Source organism: Ceratotherium simum, chromosome X (genome assembly GCF_057802395.1).
Source record: "Ceratotherium simum simum isolate JZ-2026a chromosome X, ASM5780239v1, whole genome shotgun sequence".
NCBI classification, from domain to species: domain Eukaryota; kingdom Metazoa; phylum Chordata; class Mammalia; order Perissodactyla; family Rhinocerotidae; genus Ceratotherium; species Ceratotherium simum.
Genome location: NC_141940.1, coordinates 37,789,100 through 37,802,354, shown reverse-complemented (window position 1 = coordinate 37,802,354; position 13,255 = coordinate 37,789,100). Strand labels below are relative to the sequence as shown.

The window sequence follows — 13,255 nt, the reverse complement described above, 5'->3', positions numbered from 1 at the left end:
TATGCACCTGTCCCAAAGAGGTAGTCACTGGCAGAATTTGATAAAGTCCCAAATGAGCCCATGGTATTTCATGTCAGGAAAAAAAAAATCTAATATGCCTAGACTAGCATTTACACTATCTTCAGCAAGCTGTAGCTATTTCCAGAATATGTGTTTTGACCCCTTTACTGCCTGTGTGTTATTTAATGGAATCCAAACACCCAATTTCTAATACCTGTGAAAATCTAAGAATGAACGTGACCCTCCAAGCCTTTGCTTTTCTTTCCGGGCAGGACTGTAAGCTAAGAAAACTCTGCAGCTGTGAGCTACATCTTCACATATAAGAATACTAAACTCAGTTACAGCATTTTATTAACTGATGCTATGAACTGCATTTATGCAATTCTAAAGTAAAATAATGAATGTTCCACAATGTTAATCCTGAAGCAAAGTAGTGATTGATTATTACTTCATTCCCCTAACATCTCTATTAAATATATAGAACAAAATATTGTAATTACTACTTTATCTACTGGAGGTTTAGCAACTTGCCACAAGTACAAATAGTCAGCAGGGACCAATTTCTCATTGGACAGACACTGTGCATATTACAACTATAGAAACTGTATCAGATAATCACCCTGAAATATGAACAAAAATAGGAAATCCCTTTACTAATAGCTTATTATTTAAGGAATTTTCTTCTTTTGAAGTAATTTTGGAACACAATTTGCTAGAAATCTAAACGTGAACCAAAAGAATCAGATGGCGTGCTAGACAGCTTTTTGTGAGTTCAGAAATTAAGAACAAAGTCTTAATAACTATAATGAGGCATTCATCACTTTATCCTCATGTTAGATGAAACAAAATAAGTAAGCTACAATTAATTCTGAGTAAAGTGTGAATGTGAATGATTATGCTGCCAGGCTGTGGTATTACTTTCTTCCTAGGTTCTCCCTTCTATTTCAAAAGTACATAAAAGTGTAACGAAATATGTCAGATGAAACAGACATTAACAATTTTTAAAAAGCCTAACAGAGAAATCCCAATGACTTATTATGGAAATAATATTTTAGTAACTCATGGACATTTGGTCATTGATTTTCAAGTTATACAAAATAAGCTGGCCATTGAAAGAAAAAAAACACTTCACAACATCTATGGCAGAACACATGTAATCACAGTATTTCATATTATGATAATATAAATCAATAACCTTTTACCCGAGATAAGGCAAATGGTTGAAGAGAAGAAAAAATCTGACATGAAAGGAGTCAAGAATGTTGACAATTTACTAAAGGAAAAGGAGTTAAAGTATCAGGTTCAAGTTTCATAAGTTTTTTTTTTTTTTAATGTAGAAGCAGAGGTAACAAAAATTGGTCTTCACCTGGTAAGTGTGTACTCCCTGAGTCCTGAATGCAAATTCATGGCAGAAAAAGTACCTATGCATCCACGCAATCTTTTGTCTCGACCAATCTTCCATGTTACAAACAGTGGGCTGTTGGAAGATAAAAATAGGGTAAATCAATCAGTTCAACTCAAGCAAGTATTTATTGAGTATTTACTATATACAAAGTGAAGTACCTGAGCTATAAAGACCAAATGACAGGCCCTCAAGGGGCTGAGTCTAGCCCAATAGGAGTGCATTTAGCAATAACTATACCTACATTGTATTGAGTGTATCCTATATGTTAGGAAGCACAATAAATGTTTTAAACAAATTATCTATGTTAATCCTCATTAACAACTCTAGCCAGCTGATATTACTACTAGCATTCCTATTTTACAGATGAAGCAGTCCCAGAGTTAATTACATAATGAAATAGGAACTCAAATCTGGGCAATCTTGACTATAGAGCCTTAACCATCATGGCTGACTGTCTGATTCCTCATTTAAACCTCAAGTTACTGATTGATTTGTAAGTTTAGTTTAGAAAATCAGGGGAAAAATCAACAATTTCAATAAATACTTACTGAATATATTGGGGCAAAGTACTGTGAAAGGTGCTACAGGAGATACAAAGTTGCCTGAATCATAGTCGTTGCTCTCTAGGAGCCAGTACAGGAGGCAGGCATGTTCAAAGCTAACTAACAATAGGCAAAAGGAAGTAAGTGCTATAAACCATGTCCAAAATGCCATAAAATAAGCTACTGGGACAGAAGAAAATTTCATTGAGTTCGGTCATCTTCAGTTTGGCCTAGAAAAATGAGTAGGGTTCAGAGAGGCGAAGGGCAACAGCAAACATTAACAAAGGAATACTCTGAAACCAGAAAATTTATTTTAACTTTTAGATAAAATTATTGCCAATAAATATAATCTCTCAAGCATCAAATATTAAAGTATCAATTATAATAAAATGGCATCAAGAAGGTAATGTAGTTTTAAATGAAGTTCAATACAGTAGATGTCTGGGTTCTGCAGCAAACCACTGACAGCCTCGATTAATGGTTAAGTCTAAAACCAATTGTTTTCTAAATAGAAGCAACTTTATATGTCAGTTTTTATGAAATAAATTAATTTACACATTTTAGGACATTTTGTAAAAAGATTAATATCCCATAGCTAGGGATGGTTCATGTTAATATAAGCATTCACAGTATTATTGGTATACTACAATACATTTCTACTTTCTAAAAATTTAAATTTTAGGGGGACATAACATATTTCACATATTTCTTATAATATGCTGTTGAGTTAGAGAACACATTCTTTAAAGTACTCTCTAGTCAGTCATCAGCAATTGGGTGAAAAGACTTCCTGTTCAAGCACTTCAATCACCCACCTCAAACATTTAAAATATGCTGAGTTCTGACAGGTAGCCACAATGGCAGACAGGTTCCCAAATAAATAATGTATAAATACCAGGGAGCAGAACTAAGAATTACCTTCTTCCAAGAGCCAAATGCCCAGAGACACTGAAGAAGATGACTAAAATATAAGGCCAACTTTATTGTCGATGTTAGTATTCACGTGCTGGATGACCTACACTAAAGGTACTAAAATAAAAAGCAAAAGGTAAATTCCAGGTTTTCTGCTTTCTACATCAGATGTACTAAACATCTTATAACTCGAGATAAGATTCTAATGTTCCACTTGGAAATTTTCTCTAATTGCTCTTGACTAATAGTTGATCAGGAAGACAAGAATTAGATGGAATTATTTTCTCACCAATTCTTCTATTACTCACACAAATACTAAAATTCACACACTATCTTTAAAAATGAATTTCACCTCTTCATTTTTCACTTTCTGATTTGGTAGAATCAACGTTAGCAACCATTATATGGATAGTAAGATATCAATTCTCTCCCATAACAACGCCTATGTAAAATATCTCTACATAAGACAGGTCCCTTGGCAGATTCATAACAAAGTGAATCATACTGTAATATAATAACATGTCTTTAAAATACCATGATGGCTTCTCAATAACATAGTAAGTTGTACATTCTTTTCCTCAGTGATTTGAGTGAGAAACCTAAAAGTGTGAGTGAATACATTTTTGATCAAAAACACCAGAAATGAAAGGCATTTAAAAGTACTTTACCTTCAATTCTCTTATTTATCCCTCTAAAATATATATGTATATCAATCTTACTATAATCCTATCTATTCGAGCAAACAGTCAAAATTTTTAGGGTAAATAGAAAAAGAATACCAATTAAACACTATATTATGAAATACGTTGGAGGGCATTCAAACACATAGTGGAGGAAATTATATACAGTTTCCTATTATGCTATGCTATCACTGATGAGAGGGATGATTAATTCAGGGGGTAAGGTACTAGAAGATAAGCTGCATTTTACTAGGCAGCCTGGGAGAAAAGGCACTCCATAATAGGCAAGGACATGAAGATATAAAAGTGCACAACAATTTCAGGGAACAGGAAGTAGTCTGACAGTCTTAATAACTTGCTATGGTCTCTTCCAGACTTAACATTTTATTAATTTTAGGTACTGTTGAATATGTGTTCTCAAGAACCCTCATAAGAGGTAGAGCAGATGCAGATTCTTCTGCACTCTCCCTGTTCCTTACCTGCCCCAGGCAACATCCACTTTGGGGGTTGGTATTGCGGGGAAGTATCTGTGTCAAAGATGGGAGGGATTGCTACTTGACAACCCCACTGTGTTTAGGACAGATGCCTGAAGATGGAAGAAATCAGACTTTTAGTAGACAGAATAAAACTATTCCTTCAAAATCTGGGACTCTAATTTCTTATTTACAAATGCTCATCCAACGTCTTTTACAAAGAACACATATATGGAATTTAAAAAAACCCCCAATACCTAGAAGCAACATTTAATGGGGAAAAGAACTTGGGAATTTAAGCATTTTAAAGTAGACTGAAACAGAATAAACATCACTGAGTACAAGAGATTGCATCTTGTGTTTGATAATTACTTTGTACAGGGCAATGACTATGGGAACATTCAATACATATTATCTAAAAATAGCAACAAAATTTTTTTCGTCTCCCAACACACAGAGGGAAGAAATAGGCAATTTCATTCTTAAATGTGTTATTAAAACATGTATGAGTTCCCAAAAGGACATAAGACATCAGCATAATCAGAGACAGATCAAAGTAGAAAAAGGGATTTGAGCCTGTTGACAGGAGCTTCTCAATGACAAGAAAATAAGGAAAACAGTTCATAGTAAGACAAAGATTGAATGTTTTTGGAAAATACTTTTACCATATGGTTTGAGGCCACCTACATACATTGAAAAAAATGCTACAAATTAGAAAGGGGCTCAAAATGAAATGAAATATTAATGGAAATGTTTATCTGAGGGTAACCAAACATAGCTTTTTACGGAATTTTCCTACTTCTGAACATTTTGTACCACTATGTTCTGAGAAACCTTTGGAAGAAAGTAAACTCTCTCCATTTTTCCAAGTCTGTAGACAGGAACAGGAAGTAACCACCTAATCTAGGTGAATCCTCCCTGCCAACTGGCAGCCAATACCATCAAGTCAATAGTAGCTCTCAGGGAAATGTAGTTGCATGGAATCAGCAAAACTACAGAAAAGCAATGTAAATCTGAACAGGATACTGCCCACATCAAGTTGCCTATGCCCCTCTTTTAAGACTATTCTATTGATGCAGACCAGAACAGATTAGAAATATGTTTGTGGAAGAGGTGTACAACTATGAAAAAGGTATATTTACTTAACAATATTTTACCATAAATCCTATATCCCCTGCCATACCAAGGGAAAAACAGAGGTTAAAGAATAGCCTTAGACATGTGCAAGTCCCCACTCAGGCAATTTGCTCTTCTTTAGAATTAGATTCTTTAGAATGAGATTTGTAAGTGGTAACATTAACAATATAATATCAGTCCCCATAAATACATTACTAATTACTATAACAGTGGTATTCAGCAAGGTTATTTATACTGTAGGTAGATAAAGGAAAAGAGAAGCCCTCTAGCTTGGTTGTTTTCTTCTGCCATCAAATAATGATTGCTTCTCAACTGTACTCAGGTTCCTCAGCAACTTGGCTCAAAAATCTAACTGTATTACTCATAACATCCAACTCAATACCATAATTCCCCAGGATCTAGAATCTCAGAGAAAAACAGAAACGGTGGAGTTGTCCTTCCACCTCCAGGTTAAAACCTTTCATGTCCTATTTCTACACAAAGAAGCTATATATCTCATTCCCAGATTATATAAATTACAGATTCAATTTGTAAAAATGTACTGAATATGGTTAAATCCTGTATTAGTCTGCTCGAGCTGCCATAACAAAATACCACAGACTAGGTGGCTTAAACAACAGAAATTTATTTTCTCACAGTTCTAGAGGCTGGAAAGTCCAAGATCAAGGTTCCAGTAGGGTTCTGTTTCTAGTGAGAGCTCTCTTCCTGGCTTGTAGATGGCTGCTTTGTCCTCACATGGCCTTTCCTCTGAGCTTTCAGCATGAGAGAGCATGCACAAGAGCTCTCTAATATCTCTTCTTATAAAGACACTAATCCTATTGGATCAGAGCCTCATCCTTATGACCTCATTTAATCTTAATTACCTCATTATAGGCCCTATCTCCAAATACAGTCACATTGGAGGTTAGGGTGTCAACATATGAATTTTGTGGGGACACAATTCAGTCCACAGCAAATCCCTAACAAAAACTTTAGCACACAGTTCAAAGTTCATATAATAAGGTATCTAAGGTTATTAGCTAAAAGAGCTTTTAAGAGATTATCTATTTCCTCTTCATTTTACAGGTGAAAAACAAAAAGTGATCCAGGGAGACTAAGTGCAGAGTCACCAAACTTGTTAGTTCTCCAATTTTCTTACTACCAATTTAATTTTTTCCCCAGTACAGGAAAAAGAAAATTGTGAGTAGCAAACCGAGATACCTTCTAAAATACCAGAGAATAGGAAAATCCCATGAATGCTACACAGTACCACACAGGTGAGCATAAGCATAAATCTCCTTCTCCTCCTCCTCCTCCCAGGAGGGGAGAGAATTAGCTGAGAAGATACCAGGACAAACTGGAAATGCTGGATCAGCCTAGAAACACTAGACCCAATTTACAAGCTTCTATACTACTCCCATTTAGAAGCCCATAGCAAAACCTACCATTTTATCTTTGATGGCCTCCCAACACCCTCTCCTTTTTTTTTTTTTAAATTATTTTATTGAGGTCATATTGGCTTATAACAGTGTGTAAATTTCAGGTGCACATTATTATATATCAGTTTCTATATAGACTGCATCATGTTCACTGCCAATAGGCTCAATTTTATCCATCACCATACACATGTGCCCCTTTATCCCTTTTACACTCCCCTCACCCCCTTCCCCTCTGGTAGCCACAAATCTGTTCTGTTTATCTGTGTGTCTGTTTCTCTTTCACATGAGTGAAATCATACAGTATTTGTCTTTCTCTGTCTGACTTATTTCACTTAGCCTAATACCCTCAAGGTCCATCCATGTTGTCTCAAACGGCACAATTTTGTCTTTTTTATGGCTGAGTAGTATTCCATTGTGTGTGTGTGTGTGTATCACATCTTCTTTATCCATTCATCCAACAACCTTTCTGATTCCCTCTCAACTTTCTTGCTTCATTTTTCCTGTTGTCTAGCCAGTCTTCATCAAACTTAGGTGTCCTAACTAATAGCTACAAATTTCCGCCACATCGAAAATCCCATTCACCATTGGTTAACAACTATTTAGCTAGGTATCTATCTGAATGTTTAAGTAATTCATATTACTTAATGAGGCTTTTTAAATGAATGAATCATTAATGAATGAAGGAGGCTTAACTCTTCCAGATAATTTGAAATTCAAATTGATAGGAAGCCCTGAAATAAGAGGAATAGGAGAGGGTAAATGCGGGGGTGGGGAGAAAGTAAGGTTTTCAATGCATTTCTCATCCATACCAATCCTTTACTGCAGACAGGGAAAATACACTAAATCACCATTATAGCCTTATACCATACTCCCTTCTCCAACCTTTGTAAATAGCCTGCATCCCACGGGGCTCAGGAAAATAAGCAGATACTGCTTAAACAGACAGCAAGGGTTAGTATAGAAGACCACAAATATCTGAAAGTGGGAATCAGGAATTACCAGTCTTTCAGTACTTTGCCTGGTGTTCCTAGAAATTCTATCATAGCAGCATTATATTCTTTTTTCCCCATTTTTATAATGTTAATTTAACTGGCAAATGCCAGAGGAAGAGAGGTAGTCTAAAGTCTTACAGATGATTGGGAAGGTTGAAAAGTGTGTGTCTTGTAAATAAAGGGAAATCACCACCAACACACAACCAGCCAAATCACAAACATACTTTAAAGGATTAGCTTGATTCTGTCAATTTTTGAACTGAAAGAACCATTTCTTCCTTTTAGCAAGACCAAATCAACAATTTTCAGTAAACTTTAAAAAAATTTCAGTCTCAGACTTGATACAGTGAGATAGTCTGTCTTATTGTTTTTTAGAGTCTCAAATTAAATGAGGAAGACTACCTGAATTGGGGAAAAAAATTCTGTATTTGCACATATTTTCTTAGTTTACACTGTGGTGGGTATTAAATTTAATATACGGTAGCATTTTAAGGATGAAATAGCTATGTGGTTTGTTTCTGGTCAAACCACAAATCTTTATTATCTGAAAATCTAACTCATAAAATAAATTTTAAATGACAAATTGCTATAGATTTCCAAAATGAAATAATTTCTATTTGGAATTCCTATTCTGAGCCCATTTGTTCAAAGAGCTTTAAGGTTTGAGACTCAGTCTTTACTATGAAAAGAATTAATTATTTTAATATAAAACAGGCCAGGCAAAAAACGGTGACGTTCTACTGAAGTCTTAAGATTTCTAAACTCAATATAAGCAAAATTAAGAGAACTAGGAGAACTAGATCCAGGGATTTTAGAATGACTATTGATTGATACAGTCAACTCACTTCCTTATGCCATTAAAAACTTTTATGGAACTGTGTTTTGGCACTTCCATTTGACTCTTTGTATGCTGGATGGTCAGGGAATTCACAACATTTAAACAAAACAATGAAAACTAAGGGATTTTTTTGTTTGTTTTGATTTGCTTTTTGTACCTATATCTTACCTTCCCAGCTAATGAGCTATCTTCTACCATCTTGTCTTATCCTCAGAACCCACTCAATCACCAGAAAGAGTAGTTGGGAAATAAATATGCTGATTGATTTAAATACTAATACAAAAAGAGCTGGAAAGTTATCCAGCTTCTTCATTCTAGATTTTTATATTGTTTCCCATTCCAAGGAGATCCAATGTAATGTGCCAGCTTAATAAGTAAGATCAGCAATAAAAGTGTGATATATTTCTTTTTCACATGTTTTCTGGGTTTAGAAAGGTAACTGTCTTGATTTTAAGGTCCTTGTATTGGATTACTTGCTCCTTTGGGAGAAAGGAGCTGGATAGCCTCAGCTTTGTAGCAGGAATTCGGCAAGCCCTTCTCATTTCAGGGGGAAGAAGAAAGGCAGTATCTAGGGGCAAAGTACTCAACTGAGACCATATTTTGTATCAGGGCTGCTTATCTTGCCTTTGCTTTTTTTTCCTCCCCCTCCTCTTTTACCTCTCAGAAAACAGTTCAACCTCTCAAGAACCTCTACTATGAAATATCCAGGAGATTGAGGGGTTTTTTTTGCATGGAATTGACATCTTCACCTCCAAAGTGCTTCTTTTTAAAAATCGACTTTATTAAAGTATAATTTATATAACAATAAAAGTGCCTGTTTTAAATGTAAAAGTCAATAAATTTTGACAAGTGTATACATACATGTAACCTAAACCACAATCAAGGTAGAGAACATTTCCATCGTCCCAAAGAGCTCCCTCATGCCTCTCTGCAATCAATCTCCTCCCCACACTCCTGACCCTGGCAAACACTAACCGGTTTTGGGTCACTATAGTTTTGCCTTTTCTAGAACTTCATGTAAATGGAATCACCCAATATGTAGTCTTTTGTTGTCTAGCTTCTTTCACTTAGAATAATGCTTTTAATATTCATGCATATTGTTTGGTCTTTTTTATTGTTGAGTAGTATTCCATTGAATGGATATGCCACAACTTGTGTATCTACTCACCCACCGATGAATATTTGGGTTGCTTCCACTTTGGGGCTATTATAAATAAAGCTTCTATGATAATATTTGCATTTAAGTTTTTGTGTGAACATAAGTTTTCATTCTTCTTAGGTAACTACTTACAAAGAGAATTGCTGAGCTATGAGTAGGTGTATGTTTAACTTTATAAGAAACTGCCAACCTATTTTCCAATTGGCTGTACCAATGTCCAGTGGCTGTACTGATTACATTTCTACCAGCATTGCATGAGTGTGCCAGCTGCTCCACATCCTAACCAACATCTGGTATTGTCTTTTTTTTTTAATTCAAGTTAATGTGTAGGGGTATCTCATTGCGGTTTTAATTTGCAGCTCTCTGATAACTAAGGATATTGAGCAACTCTTCAAGTGCTTAATATTTATTCAGATACCTTCTTTTGGGAAGTACTTGTTCAACTCGTTTACTCATTTCTAAATTGGATCGTTTGTATCCTTTTTATTGAGTTGTAGGCTTTTAAAAAATATATTCTGGGGGCCAGCCAGTGGCGTGCTTGGGTTTGCCCACTCCGCTTCGCTGCCCAGGGTTCGTGGTTTCGGATCCCGGGTGCGGACCTGTGCACTGCTTATTGGGCCATGCTGTGGCAGCGTCCCACAAATAAAGTAGACGAAGATGGGCATGGATGTTAGCCCACAGCCAACCTTCCTCAGCAAAAAGAGGAGGACTGGCAACAGATGTTAGCTCAGGGCTAATCTTCCTCACCAAAATATCAAGTACAAGTAAAAAATATATTCTGGATTCCAATCTTTATTACATACACGTATTGCAAATATTTTCCTAGTCTGTGATTTGTCTATTTTCTCAGTGGTATCTTTTTTTTTTTTTTTTTGTGAGATCAGCCCTGTGCTAACATCCGCCAATCCTCCTCTTTTTTTGCTGAGGAAGACGGCCCTGGGCTAACATCTGTGCCCATCTTCCTCCACTTTATATGGGACGCCGCCACAGCATGGCTTGCCAAGCAGTGTGTCGGTGCGCGCCCGGGATCCGAACCAGCGAACCCCGGGCCGCCGCAGCGGAACACGCGCACTTAACCGCTTGCGCCACCGGGCCGGCCCCTCTCAGTGGTATCTTTTGAAGAGTATACACTTTTGATCTTGATGAAGTTTAATCTTATGAATTTTTCTTTTCTGTTTCACGTTTTTGAGTCCAATAGAAGGAAAGGTCCAAAGGTCCGTATGCAAAGTTCAAGAAGATTTTTCCCAGTTCTCTTCCAGAAGATTTATAATTTTAGCTTTTACGTTTAGGTTTATGATCCGTTATGAGTTACTTTTTGTGTATACTGTGAGGTAAAGGTTGAGGTTCATTTGTTTTGTTAATATTTGGTGATGTATTTTTGTGTGTATGTACTTAAGGAATATTGGTCTGTGGTTTTCTTGTAATATCTTTGTCAGTTTTTGGTCTCATACTGATGCCAGCCTCAGAATGATTTGAGAAGAATTCTATCCTCCTCTATTTAGAAGTCGGGTTTATTTGTTCCTTAAATATTTGATAGAATCTACCATTGAAGTCATTGGAGTTTAAATTTTAATTACGGGATGAATTTTAATTACGAATTTAATTTCTTTAACAAATATAATGCTATACAGTTCTTTTTAGTCAATTTTGGTAATTTGTGTCTTTCAAAGAATTCTTCCATTTAAGTTGTAGAATTTATTGGCATAAAGTTATTCACAACATTCCCTTTTTATCCTTTTCACGTCTGTAGGATCTGTAATGACGTCCATTCTTTCCTTCATGATATTGGTAATTTGTGTTAATTTGTATATTTTCTCCCTTTTTTATCTTTATCAGTCTAGCTATAGGTTAGCAATTTTATTGATCTTTTCAAAGAGCTGGCTATTGGTTTCATTGATTTTTCTCTATTGTTCATTTTCTATTTTATTGATTTCTACTCTTCTATATTTGATTCCTCTGACTTATCTGAAGTTTAATTTGCTCTTCATTTTCTTTATTCTTAAGGTGGAATCTTAGATTGTTGATTTTAGATTTTCCTTATTTCAACGCTATAAATTTCCCTCTAAGTACTATGTTAGTTGCAGCCCACAAATTTTAATATGTTGTCTTCATTATGATTTAGTTCAAAATATTTTCTAATTTCCCTTATAATTTCTGATTCATGATTTATTTAGAGATAGACTGTCTACTTTCCTAATATTTGAGAATTTTCCAGATATTTGTTTGTTATTAATTTCTAATTTAATTCCATTTTGGTCAGAGAGCATACTTTGTACTATTTCAGTTCTTCTGATACATTCAGGCTTGGTTTATGGCCCAGAATGTGGTCTATCTTAGTGAACGCACCATGTGAATTGGAAAATAAATTGTATTCTGGCAGTGTCAGGTCCAGTGTTTTACAAATGTCAACTAGGTACAGTTGGTTGATAGTGTTGGTCAGGTTTTCTATCTCCTCACTGACCTTTTTGTCTACTTGGTCTGTCAGTTACTGAGTTAAGAGTGTTGAAATATCCAACTCTAATTGTGGTTTTGTCTATTTATCCTTTCAGTTGTATCTGTTTTTTTCTTCACGTATTTTGAGGCTCTGTTAGGAGCATACACATTTAAGATTGTTGTCTTCTTGATGAACTGACCACTTTATCATTAAGAAATATCCCCCCTTATCTCTGGTAATACTGCTTGTCCTTAAGTCTAATTTGTCTCATATTAACATAGTCACTTCAGCTTTCATATGACTAGTGTTTGCATGATTTATCTTTTTCCATCTTTTTATTTTTAACCTATCTGTGACTTTATTCTTAAAGTGGGTTTCTTATAGGGCCGGCCCCGTGGCTTAGTGGTTAAGTGCGCGCGCTCTGCTACTGGCGGCCCAGGTTCGGATCCCGGGAGTGCAGTGACGCACCGCTTCTCCAGCCGGGCTGAGGCCGCGCCCCACATACAGAAACTAGAAGGATGTGCAGCTATGACATACAACTATCTACTGGGGCTTTGGGGGAAAAATAAATAAATAAAATTATTTTTTAAAAAAGTGGGTTTCTTATAGACAGTACATAGCTGGGTCTTGCATTTTTATGCAGCCTTTTAATTGGAGTATTTAGATTACTTATATTTAATGTAACTTTGATATGGTTGGGTTTAGGTCTACCCTCTTGATATTTGTTTCCTATATTTCCCATCTGTTCTCTGCTCTTCTTTTTCTGTTTTCTTTTGGATTAAATGAGTATACTTTAGTATTCATTTTTATCATCATTATTAGCTTATTAGTTGTGCCTCTTTTGGTGGTTGTTCCAGGTTGTATATGATGCATCTTTAACTTATTGCAGTTTACCTTCAAGTAATATTACATCACTATAACACATAAGGACCTTAGCAGTATACTTCCATTTCATACTCCGTCCATCCCTTGGGGCTATTGTCATACCTTTTACATCTACATAGCTTATAAATTCCATGATAGATTGTTAATTTTACTTTAAACAATTACTTAATTTTTAAAAATAAGGAAAAAGTGTTTTATATTTAACCCACACTTACCGCACTTATCTGGCACTCTTCATTACTTTGTAGAGATCCAAGTTTCCATCTGGTACCATTTTCCCTCACCCTGGAGAATGTCCTTTAATATCTCTTGTAGTTCAGGTCTGCTGGTGACAGTTCTTTCAGTTTTTGTTTGAAAAAAATATATTTCATCTTCATTTC

At 35.5% G+C, this 13,255-nt stretch overlaps 1 protein-coding gene across 1 annotated transcript in view; it reads right to left on the bottom strand.

Annotated features, from left to right (window-relative positions):
• AMMECR1 (AMMECR nuclear protein 1) overlaps nucleotides 1-13,255 on the bottom strand; it is a 107,515-nt gene that overhangs the window by 54,884 nt on the left and 39,376 nt on the right. The window contains exon 2 of the mRNA XM_004440485.3: nucleotides 1,367-1,477. Within this exon, the coding sequence (XP_004440542.1) occupies nucleotides 1,367-1,477 (111 nt within the window). The remainder of the gene's footprint in view (nucleotides 1-1,366; nucleotides 1,478-13,255) is intronic.